The 23,138-nt window shown below is 35.5% G+C and overlaps 1 protein-coding gene across 1 annotated transcript in view; it reads left to right on the top strand.

The window, feature by feature from the left end:
• DMD (dystrophin) overlaps positions 1-23,138 on the top strand; it is a 1,714,964-nt gene that overhangs the window by 381,339 nt on the left and 1,310,487 nt on the right. The window contains exons 23-24 of the mRNA XM_061178407.1: positions 3,648-3,782; positions 5,410-5,559. Of these exons, the coding sequence (XP_061034390.1) occupies positions 3,648-3,782; positions 5,410-5,559 (285 nt within the window). The remainder of the gene's footprint in view (positions 1-3,647; positions 3,783-5,409; positions 5,560-23,138) is intronic.

Raw genomic sequence — 23,138 nt, 5'->3', positions numbered from 1 at the left:
GAGAAATGTGAAATAGTTGTCCTTGATTCCTCTTTGGCCATACCAGCATCTCAGTAGGGAATGCATGTCAACCATTCCTTTCTGAATATACCCACCCACTTGAAGAGCATTGCTCTTTTAGATCCTGTAAAGAAAAGGGACCAAGGGACCAGGTGAGTTTCCCCTAAACATAAAAAGGTAAGAAAAAAGCATTGCCTAACTTTTCAAATTCTCCTCTCTTCATGTTCCCCCAGTGCCCTCCCCATTAGCCGGCTCTCTATAGATGAGGGCTTGTAGAAACATCTAGCAGAAGTTTTACCAACATGGAATGTAGGGAACTTAGCCCTTTTATTTCTTAAGTATGAATTCTGGTTGTTAGTCTCAAGAAAAGTAGATCCTACTGGCAACTTTTATCACCAGGCTCAACTTATTTATTATAAATTTTAAAAAAAATTGTTCTGTTATCTCTGATCACAATGTATGGATTCTACCATTTGTTACAACTGTTGACTCCCTCTAATGGTAGTGAATTTTGTCACACGGCTTGTAATTTTTTTGTTTGTGAGCTCATCTGTAGTAGGAATTATATTTTACTGGAAATCCCTTCTGTGCTAGGCTATTGGAGGGTCCTTATGAGTCTTTTCTATTTGTCCCTACCAGAGTCTGAGAGATGTTATATTCTATCCTCATGTGTGATATAAACTTAGGTTTCACTTCCTTACGGGTGGATCCTTATTTTCCAACCAAAATCCAAAGGATCCTCAGCTTTCTTGCTAATTCCTTATACTCCAGTGGATGGGGATTTTATAGTTCTTGTTTCCAGGATAGGTGACACCCAGCTTTATGCTTTTCCATCTCCCTGGAATGCATGAGACCAATGCCTCTTTTCCCATCCCAAATTAGTTTTGAATACCCCAGATTTTATGTTCTGATATGCCAGTATTTTGTTAAGCTTGGTTTCCCAACCTTTGGTGCACTTAACTTCCCCTTTTATTTCTGCCACCTGAGGATTTTTCATACTTGTTTCATAAATCAGCTGTGAATTTAAAAGGTTTCTTTTAAATATTTTATCTAGCATTTTAATATATCTGGAGCAGGTTGGGGGGAGGGATTACCACATCAGCTCCATTTTGAGTGGAAGTTTCCTTTTTCATTTGTACTTTCTTCAAAGCCACTTTGAATTTGGTGATTTCAAGGTAATTTTAAGTTCCAAATTGTTAAACTTAACAGTTATTCTAAGTGGCTTTTAGCTCCAATTCAGGCTGCAAGACTATATTTTATTTTGCAAAGGTGACCTGTAAAGCCAGTACATTCAGCCTCTCCAGCTGTGTCCTTCAGATGCATTGAGGACACAAGAGGCCATCCATCCTGATGGTTAAATCAGCAAGGTAGTTCGTTATCTCAATCTGCACCAAAGTTAATAAGACACGTTACCAATCGCATCTCCTTATCTTCAAAGCTCTAAAGTACCCTCGGGTATTAGATGGGATATTTATATTTTCCCACTGGGATCTTTGCCCAGAAGGAAGACAGCCTGTAGTCCAGCATGAGCTGGAAATGACCCAGATTTAAGATTTCTATCACTTTTTAAAGCAAAATACTTAATTTCACTTTCTGTAATAAACTGTACATAAAACACTAAGCAAGAATTGGTAGGCTGGCAAGGCAGGTTAGACTGATACTTTTCATCAGTTAGAGAGAGAATGTTCTCCATCATTTGCAAGGGCTATGAGCAAAGGTGAAAATATGGGGAATCTGATAGAATTTTTAGTTTCTCCTAAAATAAAACTTCCTTCCTATGCTTCATTTTTGGTTGTGGGGGAGGGGTTGCAGGTGGTAGTGATTGCACTGCTATATCTATAAATTTGCCCAATATTACCAATCTCCAAGCTAATGGAAAATGACTCTTTTAATATTCTTATCCTCTAATGTATCTTCCTACTTTTTCCCAGCAGACATAACCCTAATCCAGAAAATTGTCTTTATTATTTCTCTGCTTAAAAAAAAATTTATCATACATATGTGGATGCCTAAACAATATACTGCTCAACTTTGCTTGTTTTGAGGGTTGTAGACAGTGGTAACCTATAATATATCGTTTTCTGGGGCTAGCTCTTTTTGCTCAACATTTTTGTGTCTGGGCCTCATCCATATGGTTCTCTTTGGTGAAGTTTTCATTTTTGCTTCTGTATTCTCTGTGTAAATATGATACAGTGTATTTGTACATTTTCTTGCCACTGGACATTAAGGTTCTTTTCCTTCTTTTTTTTATTTTGGTTATTACAAAAAGTACTGAAATGAACATTCTTGTAACTCTCTTTGTTGTCCATCCAAACCAGTTTCTCTGAGGATGTGTATGGAAAAGTGGAGTTGCTGGGTTGTTAGGTATGTGAATATTCACCTTACTGGGAATGACATTGTTTTCCAAAATGATCATTCTAGTATACACACCCACCAGCAATAAATACAAATTTGTGTTAATGTGTATCTTCTCTCACACTTGGAATTGTCAAACTTCTCATTTGTGTCAGTCAACATGTTAAATATCTCACTGTAATCCTGACATACATTCTCCTGGTTACTAATGAGTCTGAACATATTTGTGAATGTTTATCACATGTATCTTTTTCTTTCAAATACTGGTTCAGGATTTTGTTTCATTTTTCTATTAGGTTATTTGTTCATCTTTTAACTGATTCAGTGTTCCTTTCATATTCATCTATTTCCAGTTTTGCAGTTGTTTTCTTCAAGTTTGAGGCTGTTTTTCAATTTCTTTCTTGTGTTCTTTGATGAGTAGGTTTTAATTCTAATGTAATTAAATGTATTTATCTCTTTCTTATGGTCAGTTTTTACAAAATGTCTTATTTTAGATATTCTTCCCCATCCCAAGGTCAAAAAAAGTCTCTTCTATATTCTTCTGGTAGCAGTCTTAAAATTTTGCTTTTTCATATATGAGTACTTTTGAATATTAATTAGTTTTTTCAGTGTATATCAAAAGCCATTGAAAAATAATCATATCCTCAAAATAGTTCATATTCATATTTCTAATAATATACCACAAGGAAATAATTTAAAATATGGAAAAATCCATACTCATGATGATGGTCACCAGAAAGATATAATAGCAAACAAAACTAAGGAAACCAAACTATAGCTACTTAAATGAAACCTTAGATTTTTATTAAAAAATATATCTTCCTAATAATATAGAAAAAAAATGTAGGATATAATGTTTATTAAAAAGAGAGCTATAGTTAAATCCATACTTTACTTTTAACTAGTTATTTATATATGATAAAATTTAGAGGAGGTCACAGAAAGTGGTAATACTTGATGTGTTAGGATGTTAGGTTTATACGTGCAGTTTTATATATGTTTTTATTTTTTCTATTTCCCAGACTGTAATGTTGATGAATTATTTTTTATTTAGAAAAGTAAATCACTGAGTCTTGAATTTATTCATGTAATAAAATGTTTCCTTAATGATTTGTAATTATAGACATATTAGATGCTCAAAATGACTAGTTGCATTTTCAATGATCTACAAAGAAAAGGTGAAAAATATAAAATATGTTTTATTTTTAGAAGTTTTAAAAATGGAAATGGCAAAATCGCACACTCACTGTTCTATCAAAATATTTCATCTGCGATATACATTTCTTTCACAGGAAGTTTGGGCATGTTGGCATGAGTTATTGTCATACTTGGAGAAGGCAAACAAGTGGCTAAATGAAGTAGAATTTAAACTTAAAGCCACTGAAAATATTCCTGGTGGAGCTGAGGAAATCTCTGAGGTGCTAGATGTAAGTTGTGAATTAATATAATTGTGATAATTTGTATGCATTATTGAAAGATGTCAAGAATCAAATAGAAAATAAATTCAAAGAAAACCAGGCAGAGAGTATAGTTGCTATGCCTTCCCCAGCACCAGCACTTGGGATGAAACCTTTGATTCCTCTCTGAACCTTCCAGTGTTAAGGTTTTAAAGAGAATTTAAATAACCTCTTAGAGAGGACATATGCCTTTTGCTATATCACTATGTTCTATGTTGACATTTTTCTTTACCTGCTTAAATCTACTACAGACCTGCAAAGACAGTTTGAATGCACAGTTTTGCTCCATTGGAGTAGAGATAAACAGGATGATAATGTAAAACATTATTTCCAGTTTAAAAGCTACCTTCACTGAGTTGGAACATATTTTTTAATTATTTAAAATCATAAATTTATACCTTACAGAATGTTTCAAGGTATTAAATAGGCATGCTTTGATATTGGAAATGTATCTTTAAAATGTTCATACATTTTAGTACATAGAGAATTTTAGTACATTTTCAAGTTTTATTTTGGAGATCTTTAAAAAGTAAAATTTAAAGGAGTTTGCATGTATAAGCTTTGATTTATGTGAATTTCTGACAATCATTTATGTCCTATGCATTTTATTGTACTTTTGGCTAATCCTTTATATGTAATGAATATGTAGTTTTAGCCTATGTATTGTGTGTAGAGCCACTTGTAGTGCAGCCCCTTTGTAAATCTGCTAAAATAAGGTACATAAATTAATCAAAATGTGAAGAAAATGTGAAATGTTTTTGACTGAATAGAATTGGAATCCTAGGACATTGCAGCAGAAACCTGGGCATGATTATATCCAACTTCCTTACTTTTGCAAGAGAATTGTAAAACTTGAAGAGGTATCAAAGAACAATGAGAGGGGCCTCAAATAGACTATAATTATGTCCCTGTCCTATTCAGAGATGTTCAGTGACCAAACATTCGTTGTGAACTAACAGTGTGAAGCATCTTCCAAAAAAGATGAAACAAACTTGCAAAGTTATACCACATGAGTAAAAGGATCATGGCCAGAACAAAGGATGTGATCATGCACTTATCCTACTAAATGAACAGATTGAAGGACCTCATCCTTGTTTTTATTGTCTCCCAGTCCAAAGATGGCTACTTTACCTCTAAGCCGTGTATGTGTGAAAAAGTGTGAAGGCCAGAGGGATTTCTTCTAAAGTACTGTGACTTTTTTTTAATGTGAGAAGGGAAACTCTGCTCTTGAATTTCTACCTATGTACATTGTCAGAATCATGTCACTTGGCCATCACTAGCTATAAGAGAAGTTGGGAAATTGAGTGTCTTACCTTCCAGGTTTTATAGTAGAGATCCTCAGAGAAGAAGGTGGCCGTGAATCATTTTTTATGTACCCCATTCCATAGTTCTGCCTCAAGCCCATGAAGATTCACATGGAGCAACATCATAGTTTTGAAATAACAATGATCTTTCATGTTTTGTTATCCCAATTAAATATTGCTTTAAGTTGCTTATAACTTAATTATATGTAAATCAGAAGATACTGAGCATTTTGGGTTAGTTCAATGGATTTAGAAAAAGAAGTGAAATAGTAATTATTGCAAATGTATTTCAGTCACTTGAAAATTTGATGCAACATTCAGAGGATAACCCAAATCAGATTCGCATATTGGCACAGACCCTAACAGATGGCGGAGTCATGGATGAACTGATCAATGAGGAACTCGAGACATTTAATTCTCGTTGGAGAGAACTACATGAAGAGGTATGACGAGAAGAGTGAAAAATCTCTTTAATTTGCATAAAGACTAGCAAATACCTTTATGCCTCTCAGTCAAAATGAGGAATAATTTAAATATTAGCTCAGCTTCCAGGTTGTAGAAACTTTCAAGTTCTAGACATGGATGAAATATTTATATGTGTATCATATCATTTTATCTTACAAAAACTTTATAAAGTATGGGTTTTAATAGGAAACCTGAGACAGACCAAGTACAGTAACTCGCTCAAATCTACAAATGAGTAAATAGTTAATCTGGTGTTCAGAATCAGATCTTATCTGACCACAGTTCTTTTCCATATGCAAGATTAACTAATATGTGTAGGTATCGTCACCTCTCTCTCTCTCTTTCTCTCTCTCTCTTCAAACATGTACACACATGTTTGTTATGGTCATATGTAATCTGTTAATAATACATGTGATTTTATTAGTACCCAAGATATTGGATATTGTTTATTGTTCCCAAATAATATAAGAGTTTGTATTTATATATAACAGAGGGCTTTTCATATTTAAAAATTAATACATATGGTGTGAATTTTTCAAATCAAAATTGAAAAAAATAACATATTTTTCTGAATCAAACAATATTTTGCATACACTCTCCTAAATCAAGAATGGATTATTTGTCAAGAAGGAAAAAAAATTCATAATGAGGTTTACTTTCGTATCTGATTGCTAAGTGCATCTATAACATATGAGACACTGAAGGTTTGGTAATAAGTCAGAAAAAGTATCTGTACTTCACTACTTATAGTCATTGATTAGTTAAGCAAAAAATTATTCATTTCTTAGTGTGTTCCAGGACATAAAAACAAATAATATCCTTATAAGATGCAAAACGTTGGGTTAAAAGTTACGACAAAGGATTAGAGAACATAGAAAAGGACATAGACTTGTGTGGGTCAGCAGTGGAAGGTATTTGGGGTAGCTTTCCTAGAGATTTGTTGTAAACTACATTTTTAAATTAGAGTAGGAGACAGCCAAATGGGCAAGAGTAAGAGGGTGATTCCAGGCAGGTAGCCACCAGCACTTACAGAAAATTGGAAGTGTTTGGTTTTGCTAGAACACAGAATGCAAATGGGGGTCTGGCTGAAGGTGAGCCTGAACAAATAAGCATGAGTGAGATTGCTAAGGGAGATCTATGCTTCACAAAAAGCCTGCTCTATAGCCATGCACTTAGGGAACCACTGAAGGGTTTAACTTATAAGGGGGAAGGAGAAGAGAGGTGCCATCATCAGATTACGTTACCTCTGTGGAGACTGGAGAGTGGGGTGGGGGGTCTAAGAGACAGGGAGACTGCAGGCAGTGAGACCAAGTAAGAAGCGATACTTTTAGCTCAGTTGAAGGCAAGGCCATTGGTGATAGATACAGAGCAAATGCAAAATTCAGAAGAGTATCTGGGTTTCTGACTCAGGTGATTGAGTATCAGATATTTTTCAGAAACAACTTTGAGAGAGTAAGAAAAAACAAGTTTGGAGGTGAAAGATCACATGTCATTTTTTACCCCCATTGAGCCAGACATGTCTGCTTAAGTTTGATATTAATCAAAAGCAACCCGAGCGAGGACCTTAGGTGCTGGTAGTTTATTTTGGAGATGATACCAAGAAGGACAAGTGAGGGCATGGGGAGAATGGAGAATGAAAGGTTGGAAGGCTGATAAAGGATGCTTTTATGAGTGAGTTTCCATTGGGAGTTACTGAGCTCAGTCCCACTGGGAGCTTTAAAGAAACCAGGTAGAACACCAGTGTCATAGAGCTCACTTAGAATTGTCCCGCTGGGCTAATGGAAGCTGGAACATTTGTCCACCAATTTTCCTCCCTTTGTGTTTGAGGATTGCCCTTGGGTGCATAAAATCCCAGTACTTCTGGGCTGCCTAGAGCAGTAAAATTGAGAAATGTGGGAGCTTAAGGTGGGAATCTAGCAGTGCGTGCACGTACTGGCCACCAAAGCTTCAAGTGAACTTAGAGGTTCCGAGGTTAAGGGGTTATGTGGCTGGGCAGCAACAGGATCTGCTACAGTACTTACGGAGTTCCCAGGTGGGGATGTTCCCTAATCCAGTAAGAGAGAGTTACACAGCCCTAAAGTTAAAGAGAGTGATTCGGACTAGTTACACAGATGGGGAATTTGTCAGGCTACGTGCTAATTAAAACTGCAGAGTTCATGAGATCATCCCAAATAAGCCAAAAGAAAAAGAATCATAGACGGAATTTCAGAGTTATACACCATATCAAGTTTTCGGCTGAGGAAACAGTGTCTACAAAGGAGGTGAGAAGAAATGATCAGAGGTAAGAGGAGACGCAAGTTAAAACCAGGGTGCTTAGCAGGTAGCAGTTTATAAAGAGGAGTCATGAAAAACTGTCAAGTATGGGTGGAGAAACCCGGTAAGATGAAGACAGAATTGGGCAAAAAGGATGTCACTTGTGACCTTTCCTAGAGCAGTTTTGATGGAGTTTTCCTGGGGATAGAGAGACTCTGGTGACAGTGTGATACAGAAGATATTAGAGAAAAGGACGGGGAAGGCAAGTGTGCACGATCCTTGTGAGGAGCTTGGCTGTGAAGGCAAAGAAAGGTCCTAAGTGGGGATGGTAGCTATGACGGTGTGCAGGGAACCTTTTGTTATTTACATGGGGGAGAAGTTTGATCATGTTTATACATTGGAAAGAAAGAAGTCCTGAGTAGCAGAGACTCCAAACAGTCCTTAATCCTGCACTACCTTTGTTTAGTAGTCTAATCATACTTTCTCCATATCAATATAAGGGACTACGGAATGGAAATAGGCGATTCTAAACAGTCCTTTAGCCCTTGACCCTATCTCACTGTTACTGGACGTGGGCAGAAGTAGGTATTCCAAGGCGGCAACTAGGTCAAAGGTCATTTACATTTGGATTTTGATATAGAATTGGAATGTGCTTGTATTTGTATTTGAACTTTAGTGTCAGGTTAGAAATGAGAGTTCAATAAAAAAAAAGAAAGTCAAAAGGCACACTGTAAAACTGATTTTGGCTAAGCTGTGAAGAGGCCCAAATTTTAATCATTAACCATGTTCAGTGTTTGTCTATTCTGTCCTTACGAGTAGACCACTCTCTAATCCTGATCTTGGCATCAGCTTCATTTATGTAATGCTCTTGCAAACCTTTAGCAACACAAAAAACTACTTATGTCTTTACATTTCAAAGGTCTCTGTTGTGGAACCTGGTATTTCCCCCAAATAGATAATAATTCAACTCAACAACAAACCTTGATTGAACACTTATTTTGCTATATCCAAACTGAGTTTTAAAGCATTGAAATTTGAATCAGAAAATCTTGGGTTGGAATAGCCCTTGGTATTAATCAGGGTCAGACAGGTAACAGAAAACAGGTTACCCAGTAGCTTGAACAGGGAACATTTAATACAAATAAGTATTAAGTAATTACTGGGAATTAATTTTTAAGAGGGAATAGAAGAGAACTCCAAAGAATTCCCTAGAACCGAGGGATAGTACCCAGGGAAGGAACTGACTTGGAAAGTGAGGGGCTCTCCCCAAGGCTGGGATTCAAACCTGTTCGGAAAGAGTATGTCTCCAGAGCATGAGATGACAAAGAAGTTCGCTGGGTTGACCCAAACCAGAGCTAGTATGTAGTCAGTGGGCTGAAGCTTGTGTGAAGGGAATCTTGGAGTGGGATGATCACAAAATTCATGGGGAGGTAACCTGTGGGGGCTGCTATTGAATTTTCTGGGAAGCTAGAGGGGGTTGCCTGTTGGACTCACTGGGAAGCTAGCTACAGTAGGGGGCACTGAATTTAGGGAAACCAGCTTGGGCTCCAGGAAGCTGCCCATGGATTTGGCACCCAGGTTGGACTTGCCACTGGAGCACCCACTGAACTTGTCAGAAGACACCTGTAGAGGGTGCTGCTAAAATTTATTTGTGGGGGGGTGGGGAACAGACGAGGTGAACTCCACCAGGCATCCCACAGGCCAACCCAGAGCCACGGGAGCAAGAAGTAAAAACACACTGAACAGAGAAAACTTTACCTCCCCCAGTGTCACTCCAGCACCCTTTATTGACAAAGCTTAGCATCCTGCCAGCTGGCAAAGAGAGAAATATTCCAGTATCACCAACATGAATGTTAAAAGACAATAAACACATCCATCTACAACCCATTGGCTCTGTACCCCTGGGAAATATTTTCAAGCTTCCATTTCCTCATCTGCAATGGCAGATCCTATTTCATAGGATTCTCCTGAGCAATATATAAAATACTGCCTGGAAAGTGCTTTTATTTTTACTAGGTTGTATGCTGTAGTATCTACCCTCAAAGCGGTGTATGTGTATGTGTGTGTGTGCGTGCGTGCGTGTGTGCTACCAGGGCAGGGATAGACAAACATATACATATATTCCAATGTGAAAAACAATGAAATGTACACACCTCCATTATTTAAATAAAATTCAGAAGACTGACGAAAGGACTTTTATCATTCCATAGGTCTTAAAATTGGAAGGAATTTTTCATTCTACTTCAGTAGTCAAGTAAACAGAATGCTATAGTAACAATAAATAAACTTGAAATAAATAAACTTGAAACCACTATCAGCCCTGGCTATGCTTATATAAAATATCTAGCCAATAATAACCTGAGAGTAATTTGGCAATGTAAATGAAGCATATTTGGTGCTTTAGAGCTTTGATGAAAACCACATCATGTTAGAGATAATATCCTTCTCAAATTCTGTTCTGCTAGTCTTTAGTATGCCAATGTGACTTTAAAGATAAGATGTTGAGTTAAAAGGATGAGCAGTAACAGGGTTTTCCTAGTTCTCAGGGTATAATCTGAGTACTTTGATCAATTCCAGACTATCTAGGTAATAGAGAAATATCTAGTACTTTGTTAGCTAAATCAATCGTTTGGATGTTCCCACTGAATATTCAGTTGAAAAGACTGGTGTTTTGATGCAATGCAGATGCAGCCTTGGAATAATTATCTAAGAGTCTGGGGAAATAAAATAATTACAGTAACAGAGTTTTAAAATTGATTTCCTTTTTTAAAAAATCTATGTTGTATATTGGATTGTTATAGTCAAAAATTCTGAATTTTTTTAAGCCATAGATTTCTTGATTTTTTCTTTTGGCTAAAGAAAAACAGTTTTTCCATTAATAAACAAGTGCCCTTTCTCTTGAATATGAGCCTTAGCCCATTTTCTTCTTGATTAAAATGCCTATGTCAAAGGTTTGTGGGTTTTTTTTTTAATTGCCTAACTGATGTTTCCTATAGGGGCAATTATGCAGAACAAAGGTAACATTCAGTTGCCTGTTAAATCAATCAAACAGCCAGAGATTTTATTGCCTATGAATATTTAAAAGAGATTTGCTAGATCCTGTTCCTAGTTTCAGAGTGTGAGTTTGCATTCAGATAAGTGATAAATTATTTTCATTCCTTGAAAAGGCATCTTTCACTCTTCATAATCATATGGCACTGCATTTTCTACTCACGGTAATGATTTGAGAGATGGTTAGCAAACCAGGAAACAGCTCCAAAAATTGTACCAAATAATCTAATTTTTCCAACTTATTACAGAGTAACCAAGCTACAGACAATTTGTTAGTGATACAGCAAAATGTATAATAATAGCAATAATAGTATAATTGTTACAAAGGCCCAGGCACTGCTCCAAGTGTCTGACATGCATTTTCTCATTTGTTCTCACAGCAACCTTATGTTATAAGGTCTTCTATTGTACATTCCTATTTTATAGAAATGGATAGGGTATCAAAGGCCACAAAGCTAGTATGCTTAGACCCAAATCTCTGCTCTTGGAGCCCGGGCACATGCTGGTTGACCATGCTACCTTCAATCTCAGTGATCTTTTCCTTATATTAAAAATAAAAGCTGCTTGGTAAGAAGTGAATATTGCAAGTACCTGGTTTCCCAATTTCTAAGGAAAGCTTACAGTATGAGTTTAAAAATATTAGGGATGACTAATTTTATAAAAAGCATTTTAGAGTTTTAAATATTAAAATCACATGTATTTAGAAGTCCAAAGCCTTTACCAGTTCTCTTGATTAGTGATTATTTCATCTTTCTTGTGTATTGTTAATGCCCCCATTTCTGGTCTTCTCAAAGTCATCTATAAGTTTTTTCACGTGATATTAAATAGCAGACAGTAAAAGAGAAGAAGCAAAATCTAAATTGGTTGATTCTGCTTTAGTAGTAACGCTCGTGATAGGCAGCTTGAGGGACTCATTAATTGCTCCAGTAATTATAACTTTGAATTGGTCACTGAGTGTCACATCTACCTTAGCATAGATAGGGAAGAATAGACAAATATTGACTGAAGGAAAATTGTAAAGTAATCCAGGAAAACAAGTGACTGTATATCAGTCTTGAGGTCAAAATTATTATTGGAAAGCCATTTATCTGTAAAAGAATATCTTTATGATTTTGTCAATGTGTTTACTTCTTAGAAAATATCAATGTATAATATAAATAGTAAAAGCTACAATTTACTGAGTGCATTTTTATGTCAGTCCTTGTGCTAAGCAATTATAAACAGTGTTAAACTTAATCCGCACATTATTCTTATGAGGTAGATTTGATTAACTCCACATATGTTGAGAAGGGGCTGACTTCCATTCCCAAGGATGAGGCAGACTCAGTTTTCTAAAATGCCCTCTTCAAAACACCAAGATGCTGGGAAATTTACAACAAATATACTTTTAAATGTTCTCTCTCTTGCAAGGAAGTGAGTAAACCTTTAAAGACCAGGACAAAAAAAAAATGCAGATGAAACTAAAGTCATAGAACTAATACAGCTATGAGCACTGACCCTTGTATTGCCTTAGTGCTAAAAGCTAATACTAGAAACCCAGAGTTTGGTTAAATTAAGCCATTTGATACAGTAGAAATCTGAGCCTCAGGCTCAAGCAAATGGGTGGAGGTGAACAGAGATTCTGTGTAAAACAAGGGTTATATCTTCAGTACAATGATGGTCGGGGGTATTCTGTCTGTGAAATGTCCCAATATAAAAATATGTCTATCTCTCTTCCCACTCTAAGTGTAAAATTAAAAGTAAGAATAATTACAATCACCTCATCTGAAAATGTGTAACCGTAGGCCTGTTCTTGTGAGGGTCGCTTATTTGAGTGTTTATTACCAGTAAGAGTCAAGGTATCCCTAAGACAAGAGATTAAGTTAAAGTAGCTCCAGGTTGGTAGCACCCTAGCACTAGTGAGAAGTGAATCCAAATTCTTAGAAAGAAAAGCACCTTAGTATTCTCACAGACTAAATTTTGTGAAATTTGAGCTCACAATAAACCCCACAAGCACAAGAAAACAAGCCATCATGAAGCAAAGTAATCACATGCAACACAGAGTGAATTTAGATCACCTCCCCTACAATTTCAGGTACTAGAATTGCCGGGTAATTAATATAAAATAAGTAGGTGAAATATTAAAGAAATGAGAGTGAGAATCAAATGAAGAAATAAGACGCTAAAAGTTGATGAGGAAGATTTGAAAAACAGATCAAAATATGAGTACTAAAATTAAAATTATCACTCTAAAAATTGGAAAAAATAATGGCTGTGTTCAATGTATATTAAACGGTTGAAAAAAATGAGTTATGAGGAAATTGAAATATAGGGAATGTGGTACCAAAACCTAAGGAGGTAGACAGTATGAACAGGAAGGCAAAATATATATTGGGAGTAGGTTATGAATGTCTAACTTATGTCTAATGGGAGACTCTGAAGGCGAGAATAAAGAAAGCGGATAGGCTGGAATATGTGAAGGATACTGAAGAATAATTTCCAGAGCCAACCTACTTAACCAGGAAGCACAATATATAACAGGCAGCATAAATAAATAGAAATCCACTCTTAGACATTTCACAGTGAAACTGCAGAATTCCAAAAACAAAGATAAATTTACATTAGCAACCAGAGAGGAGAGACAGATCATTTTTGAAGGAATGAAACTTAGACTGACATTAGACTTTTTAACTACAACAAAAGAATCAGAAAAAAAATTGGAAAAATGTTTTCAAGATATTGAGAAAAAATTACCACCATCCCAGAGTTCTGAACCTAGGAAAATTACAAGGGCAAATTAGACATTTTCAGAGAAACAGAAATTGAGATTTTACCTCAGCAGATCCTTTCTAAAGCAAAGAAATTCCAAAAGGAAGATCTGAGATGCCCTGAGATAAAGAGACACGAGAGAGATAATTCTCCCAGATACGTGAGGATACAGCAAGAAGGAGGCCATTTGCAAACCAGAAAGAGGGCCCTCACCAGACACAGAATCTGCAGATACCTTGATCTTGGACTTCTCAGCCTCTAGAACTGTGAGAAATAAATGTATGCTGTTTAAGCCCCCTGATCTATGGTATTTTGTTATAGAAGCCCAAGCTGATTAAGACAGACTGAAAAATATGGCTAGAAAATATTCTTACTAAAATTTGACAAAAATGGTACAAGAAGGAAAGATGTACAGATGGCCAAAGGCACATGAAAAAATGCTCAACATTGCTAATCATCAGAGAAATGCAAATCAAAATGACAATGAAATATTACCTCACACCTGTCAAAATAGCTGTCATCAAAAAGTATACAAATAACAAATGTTGGTGAGGATGTGAAGAAAAGGGCACCCTAGTACACTGTAGGTGGGTTTGTAAATTGGTGCAGCCACTATGGAAAACAGTATGAGGTTCCTAAAAAAACTAAAAATAGAACTACCATATGGTCCAGCAATTCCACTCCTGGGTATACATCTGAAAAAAACAAAAACATTAACTTGAAGAGATACATGCACCCCAGTCTTCACAGAAGCATTATTTACAATAGCCAAGATATGGAAGCAGCCCAAGTGTCCATCAACAGAGAATGAATACAAAAAAATATGTATTTATGTATGTATATATATGTGTGTGTGTGTGTGTGTGTATACACACACACACAATGGAATATTACACATTAAAAAAGAATGGAATTCTGCCATTTGCAACAATGTGGGTGGACCTAGAGAGTATTATGCTTAGTGAAATAACTAAGACAAAGACAAATACTCTATGTTATTACTTATATGTTTCTCTCAGGAATCTAAAAAATAAAATGAACAAATATATATAACAAAAAAGAAACAGATTCACAGGTATAGAGAGCAAACTAGTGGTTACCAGTGAGGAGAGGGAAAGGGGAGGGGTGATACAAGGGTATGGGGTTAAGAGATACAAACTACTATGTATAAAATAAATAAGAAACAAGGATATATTGTACAGCACAGGGAAATATAGCCATTATTTTGTAATAACTTTAAATGGAGTACAATCTATAAAAATATTGAGTCACTATGTTGTACACGTGAAACTAATATAATGTTGTAAAACAACTATACTTCAATTTTAAAATTTGACAAAAATGGTACAAGAAGCAAAGTCCCATGCCAGTCTCACTCATAAACACATAAAGAATTCTGAAACAAATTTTACCTAACTAGATCCAGTTGTAAACGAAATAGTTTTTAAGCTTCATGCTGTCTTTTCTTTCTTCACCCACTCCTTTGGATATTTTATGCAGCGTTGTGGCTTTAAATATTCTTTACATGCTAATGATTCTCAAAATATTATCTCTAGTACAGACCTCTGCCCTAAACTCCGGAACTGTATATCCACCTTTCTATTATGTCTCTATGTGGATATTTAGTAAGCAGCTCAAACATAACATACTCAGATTCGAGCTCCTATCAAACCTACCCAACAGTTTCTCCGTTCTCGTTCATGTCAATTCATTCTTTAAATTTCTCAGGCCAGAAACTTAAGGCAATCTTGGGCTCTTCTCTTTCTTCACCATTCTCTCTCCAGCAGATCAGAAAGGTAGTCTTAGCAGATCTAAATGTGGTCTGGCAGGCAATAAGAGGTATATGAGCCACTCATATTTTTCTTTATGAACGAGGTTATTTTTTATAGCTCTTTATACTTGGTGTGTCCTTAAGGAAAAAAATATCAAATGTCTTGGCCTCTGTCTATAAATCGGCTGTCACCATAAAGAGATGATATTAAACTTATGCTCCAAATGATTACAGAAGGCAGATTTTTTTTTTACATGCTGTCTCTTCACCTGTTTTACTGCTAAGGTATAAGTATAATTTTTAGCAAAACTGTTAGGCCAATGAGAATACATCTATATATTAAATTACTGATCAGATTATTTTTATGGACTAAGATTTTTGACATGTCTAATTTTAATGAGAAGTAGATAAAGTTACTGTAGGTAAAGAGCATCAATAAAATGTTACTAACTTCTGAATTTTCTTTAAAATGATAGAGTTAATGAACTTAGAATTAGCTGAGTTCTAATAGTGAACTTCCTTTTTGGCATATAAAAATACTTAAAATAATTTTTACTTCTCTTCCTACACTGTTCATACATAAACTGCAGAACCTAGTACTTGTAAAAGTAGTCTATATCGGCTGGATTTGTTTGCTCAACTCCCATTTACTCCTTCACTTATTAATTATAGTTGTCTTGTTCAGTTGCTAGAGGGGCAACTGTGAGATTAAATTGACGTAAAAGAAGAAATTGGCAGTGGTAAAGTAAAGGCAGTAAATGTAAATTATTCTTCAACATGTTTGGTAACAAACGGTAATTGTGTGATGGAACGGAGGTGGTAACTAATACTAGGGTGGTAATCATTTTGCAATTTATAAATGTGTCAAATCAACACCTCATACACCTTAAACTTACACCATGTTATGTGTCAAATATATGTCAATAAAGCAGGAAAAAAAAAGAATTAGCATGTGTTTGATAATGAAAAAAATATGTTTGATGATGAAAAAAGAGAGAGAAGGGCCAGTATCATGAGTAATAGGATAGAGGTAATTTTATACCTCATTGACTGTCAGGGCAGTGAAGATTTAAGCCTGTTTGTAATCTGGGGGAAGATCCAATAGAGATATGTACTTAATATGTAAGAGCAAGGTCTTACAGGAGAGGATACATGAGCAAAAATGGAAGGATGAACTTCGGGAGTGAAAAAAGAGAATTGAGATAATATGAAGATAATTTCAGGTGAAGATTAGGAAGACTGAGAAAATTTACTCATGACAGACTCCATACCTGAGAGGGAGCTAACTCTTCTTTAGGATGTCTTAGGTTGGTGGCATGAAGAAGTGGGGGTGGGAGAATAGAGGACCAGTGCCTTTGAGAAAGTGAGAGTGGAAAGCATTTGGAATAGGAGCTCTTCTGTCGTAGAGAGGAATTCAAAATAAGCAGAAGTGTTAACGAACGATACAGCAGACTCAGTAGCAGTCAGTAAAACAGTTTGCAGTGGAAACAGTCAGTTATGTACCTTTCTCCCATAGTTTCCAGCAAAATAATCATCTTATTCTCAACCATACGCATACAATCATGTGGACAATCAAAAGAAAAGGGACTTTGATTTCCCTTATCTTCAGTTAATGTATCCAATATCTCTAGGATGTATTTGATTATATCCCGAAACAACTAAGAGACTGGTCTTTGGAGTCTTATCTTCCAATTATACTCATATTTGGAAGTCATTCATTTGGTGTTCATATTTCCTCCACCAGTATGTCACTGTGTCCTGGTGCATCTAATTTGCATTTCATGTTTTTTAAAAAATTTATTTCTTGAACTTATCCAATTTTGTTTGGATTCTTATTTCAACCTTATAGCTATTGGCCATTTTCCCCAAATTATTGTAATCAGGATCAGCTACTTATATTATACTTATACTTATACTTACTTATACTTATACTTATACTTATACTTATACTTATCAGCTACTTAATTTTTAGGGCCAGTACAAGAGGAAATGCAGGTTCCTTGTTCAAAAATTAAGAATTTCAGGAGAATGACAGCAAAACATGAAACCAAGCTTGAGTTCTTATAAGCATGGAGTACTGCATGACTGCACAGGCTGCCAGCCCATGATGCCAGCCCCAATTGTTATTTTATATATTTGGTTAATTTTACACCTAAATGGGTTTTGAATATATGCAGGAGTTACAGAACTTAGACTCATTTCTACAGAACATCATTATTTAAAAAGATTTCAGTGAAGATGATCGACCAATGCTAACTGCTTTAATATTTTGAAAGGTAGAATTTTAATCTAATTCTTAGAGTGTTAACTATGGATGTAGTTTCTAGGATTACATTTTTCACATTTTAAATTTGATGCTTTCTTTCCTTACTTTGGAAGAAAGGATATTGGATATCTTGAATTTTGACTTTCCTAGGTAAATGCTCTGTGTTAAAACTGTTATCTTTATGTAAAAAATGCACCGCAAGCAGACTGTTATGCCAAACATCTGTGTTCAAGGTGACTTTCTTTTTGAGCTGAGTGGTGGACTATGCAACTTGCTCTCATAATAATTTTAATTGAATAATTGGTCAAGAGTGATTAGATTTTGAAGGAAAAACTCACCTGTGTAATATTTACACACAGATAATAAAGCCAATAGCCCAGCCCTCTTTAATGTAAGAAAAATAGACAAGACAGTATTTCAAAAATGTTTTAAATTAGAAAAGAGTTTTGCTCCTCTATCTGCTCTATCTTCTTTTGTAATATAAGAAATATGTATATATTTGTCTCTGCCCCTGGTTCTTGACACATAGCTCCTAAAACCCTTGTAAATAGGGATGGTAGGAAGAATATTTGTTCTGATATTTAATCTTTGACCTCAGTTCCTGACACAGAAATCCTAAGACCTTTGTAATTTCCTAAGTGATAGGAGCATCTGACACTGAACTCCTTGGAATTTACTGGGTGATAGGAATATCTTTTGTTCTAATGAGGTGGCTCTTGGTGGGCTCCTAGATGGGGGCTGGTTACCGGAGAGACCAAGCCAAAATTAGAAGCTTGAATCTTTCATGCCTGCCCCCCATTCTCTGGAGAGGGGAGAGGGACTGGAAATGGAGTTGATAATTGATGACACATATGTGATAAAGCCCCCATTAAAAATCCCAATAGTATGGAGTTCAGAAAGCTTCCAGGTTTGTGAACACATCAACACTGGGAGGGTGACATGCTCCAGCTTCACAGAGACAGAAGCTCTTGTGCTTGGGACACTTCCAGACATTGCCCTATATACCTCTTCAGAGGTTCATCTGAATCCTTTCTTTTCCTTCTAGCTTTATTGAGACATAATTGACCCACAGTTTAAGGTGTACTGCATAATGATTTGACTTACATGCATCATGAAATGATAATCACAACAATATGTTTAGTGAACATCCATCATCTCATATAGATACAAAATTAAAGAAACAAAAAAAATTTCCTTGTGATAAGAACTCTTAGGCTTTATTCTCTTAACAACTTTCATATATAGCATACAACAGTGTTAATTATATTTATCATATTGTACATTATGTCCCTAGTACTTATTTATCTTATCCTTGTGAGTTTGTACCTTTTGACTACCTTTATCCAATTCCTCCTCCTCCAACCCCCTACCTCTGGTAGCCACAAATCTGATCTCTTTTGATATGAGTTTGTTTTTGAAGTATAATTGATCTACAGCACTGTGTTAGTGCCTGTTACACAACATAGTGATTCGATATTTCTGTACATTTCTTTTCTTTTGTAGGGATTTTTACATTCTTAAAGAAATTTATTGAAGTATAGTTGATTTACAGTGTGTTTAATTTCTGCTGTACAGCATAGTGACTCAGTTATACATATGTATAACTTCTTCATATTCTTTTCCATTATGGTTTATTACAGGATATTGAATATAGTTCCCTGTGCTATACAGTAGGACCTTGTTGTTTATCCATCCTATATATAGTAGTTTGCATCTGCTAATCCCAAACTCCCAATCTATACACTTCAAAATGGTCACCACAATAAGTCTAGTTATATGTCTCCACACAAAGATATTACATAGTTATTGACTATATTCCCCACACTGTACATTTCATACCAGTGACTCATTTATTTTGTAACTGGAAGTTTGTACCTCTAAATCTCCCTCACCTATTTCTTTCCACTTCTAAACCCCTCCCCTGCTGTATCTTCTTTTATTATCTGAAAAATGTTATCTTTCTTTTCCTACCATCAGTTATGTGAGTTACCTTGATTCTTGTGTTTAATAATATTTTAAGATTCATCTTGTATTTTGAGTTTAATTACCCTCTGTTTGTTAGATACAGAAACTGAAATATTATATAACTTTCACAAGAACAAAGGACAATGGTAAATGTGTTTGATTCTTATTTTAATGATCAAGAATCATAGATATTTATTTTTTATTTTTGTAAGTAGTAATTGCATCATTATCTTTAAATATAATTTACCCTACTTTAGTAAATAGTGTTTCCTGGGTCATTTGCATTGACATTTCTGAAATGTTTATATAAGACAGTAGTTAAATTTTTCTTCTCTGTGTTTATACCAAATAGAGCATATTAGCTTTTTTGGTCTAGACACAAAGGGATACACCAACACACATACACACATGTATAGTTGTGTATATATTTATATATGCATGTATATAAACATATTTATACTTGCATTTATTTTTATACCTAATTAAATGTAAGTATTGTATATTCACACTAGACAAATTGTTTTTGCTTTGGTAGAGCATTAAAATCTTTATGAATGAGGGTGAATACGAATATTTATTTATTTATTTTTGTAATAACTTTTTTTTTAACATCTTTATTGGAGTATAATTGCTTTACAATGGTGTGTTAGTTTCTGCTTTATAACAAAATGAATCAGCTATACATATACATATATCCCCATATCTCCTCCCTCTTGCGTCTCCCTCACACCCTCCCAGTCCCATCCCTCTAGGTGGTCACAAAGCACCGAGCTGATCTCCCTGTGCTATGCGGCTGTTCCCCAGTAGCTATCTGTTTTACATTTGTTAGTATATATAAGTCCATGCCACTCTCTCACTTCACCCCAGCTTACCCTTCCCCCTCCCCTTGTCCTCAAGTCCATTCTCTAAGTCTGCGTCTTTATTCCTGTCCTGACCCTAGGTTCTTCAGAACCATTTTTTTTTTTTACATTCCATATAAATGTGTTAGCATATGGTATTTGTTTTTCTCTTTCTGACTTACATCACGCTGTATGACAGACTCTAGGTCCATCCACCTCACTACAAATAACTCAATTTTGTTTCTTTTTACAGCTGAGTAAATATTCCATTGTATATATGTGCCACATCTTCTTTATCCATTCATCAGTTGATGGACACTTAGGTTGCTTCCATGTCCTGGCTATTGCAAATAGAGCTGCAGTGAACATTGTGATACATGACTCTTTTGGAGTAATGATTTTCTCAGGGTCTATGCCCAGTAGTGGGATTGCTGGGTCGTATGGTAGTTCTATTTTTAGTTTTTTAAGGAACCTCCATACTGTTCTCTATAGTGGCTGTATCAATTTATATCCCCACCAACAGTGCAAGAGGGTTCCCTTTTCTCCACACCCTCTCCAGCATTTATTGTTTGTAGATTTTTTGATGATGGCCATTCTGACTGGTGTGAGGTGATACCTCATTGTAGTTTTGATTTGCATTTCTCTAATGATTAATGATGTTGAGCATCCTTTCATGTTTTTGTTGGCAATCTGTATATCTTCCTTGGAGAAATGTCTATTTAGGTCTTCTGCCCATTTTTGGATTAGCTTGTTTGTTTTTTTGATACTGAGCTGCATGAACTGCTTGTAAATTTTAGAGATGTCTTTTCTCCATTGTATATTCTTGCCTCCTTTATCAAAAATAAGGTGACCATATGTATGTGTGTTTATATCTGGGCTTTCTATTATGTTCCATTGATCTATATTTCTGTTTCTGTGCCAGTACCATACTGTCTTGGTTACTGTAGCTTTGTAGTATAGTCTGAAGTCAGGGAGCCTGATTCCTCCAGCTCCGTTTTTCTTTCCCAAGATTGCTTTGGCTATTCGGGGCCTTTTGTGTTTCCATACAAATTGTGAAATTTTTCATTCTAGTTCTCTGAAAATTGCCATTGGTAGTTTGATAGGGATTGCATTGAATCTGTAGATTGCTTTGGGTAGTATAGTCATTTTCACAATGTTGATTCTTCCAATCCAAGAACATGGTATATCTCTCCATCTGTTTGTATCGTCTTTAATTTCTTTCATCAGTGTCTTATAGTTTTCTGCATACAGGTCTTTTGTCTCCTTAGGTAGGTTTATTCCTAGGTATTTTATTCTTTTTGTTGCAGTGGTAAATGGGAGTGTTTCCTTAATTTCTCTTTCAGATTTTTCATCTTTAACGTATAGGAATGCAAGAGATTTCTGTGCAATAATTTTGTATCCTGCTACTTTACCAATTTCACTGATTGGCTCTAGTAGTTTTCTGATAGCATCTTTAGGATTCTCTATGTATAGTATCATGTCATCTGCAAACAGTGACAGCTTTACTTCTTCTTTTCAAATTTGGCTTCCTTTATTTCTTATTCTTCTCTGATTCCTATGGCTAAAACTTCCAAAACTATGTTGAAATGATAGTGGTGAGGGTGGGCAACCTTGTCTTGTTCCTGATCTCAGTGGAAATGGTTTCAGTTTTTGACCATTGAGAACGAGGTTGGGTGTGGGTTTGTCATATATGGCCTTTATTTTTTTGAGATAAGTTCCCTCTATGCCTACTTTCTGGAGGGTTTTTATCATAAATGGGTGTTGAATTTTGTCAAAAGCTTTTCTTGCATCTATTGAGATGATCATATGGTTTTTCTCCTTCAGTTTTTTAACATGATGTATCACATTGATTGGTTTGCATATATTGAAGAATCCTTGCATTCCTGGGAGAAACCCCACTTGATCATGGTGTATGATCCTTTTAATGTGCTGTTGGATTCTGTTTGCTAGTATTTTATTGAGGATTTTTGCATCTATGTTCATCAGTGATACTGGCCTGTAGTTTTCTTTCTTTGTGACATCTTTGTCTGGTTTTGGTATCAGGGTGATGGTGGCCTCGTAGAATGAGTTTGGAAGTGTTCCTCCCTCTGCTATATTTTGGAAGAGTTTGAGAAGGATAGGTGTTAGCTCTTCTCTAAATATTTGATAGAATTCGCCTGTGAAGCCATCTGGTCCTGGGTTTTTGTTTGTTGGAAGATTTTTAATCACACTTTCAATTGCAGTGCTCGTGATTTGTCTGTTCATATTTTCTATATCTTCCTGGTTCAGTCTTGAAAAGTTGTGCATTTTTAAGAATTTGTCCATTTCTTCCAGGTTGCCCATTTTATTGGCATAGAGTTGCTTGTAGTAATCTCTCATGATCCTTTGTATTTCTGAAGTGTCAGTTGTTACTTCTCCTTTTTCATTTCTAATTCTATTGATTTGAGTCTTCTCGTTTTTTTTCTTGATGAGTCTGGCTAATGGTTTATCAATTTTGTTTATCTTCTCAAAGAACCAGCTTTTAGTTTTATTGATCTTTGCTATCATTTCCTTCATTTCTTTTTCATTTATTTCTGATCTGATCTTTATGATTTCTTTCCTTCTGCTCACTTTGGGGTTTTTTTGTTCTTTTTTCTCTAATTGCTTTAGCTGTAAGGTTAGGTTGTTAATTTGAGATGTTTCTTG

The sequence above is a fragment of the Eubalaena glacialis genome, chromosome X (assembly GCF_028564815.1).
Source record: "Eubalaena glacialis isolate mEubGla1 chromosome X, mEubGla1.1.hap2.+ XY, whole genome shotgun sequence".
Lineage (NCBI taxonomy): Eukaryota > Metazoa > Chordata > Mammalia > Artiodactyla > Balaenidae > Eubalaena > Eubalaena glacialis.
The sequence above is the reverse complement of the archived record's forward strand: the minus strand, read 5'-3'. Positions and strand labels throughout refer to the sequence as shown.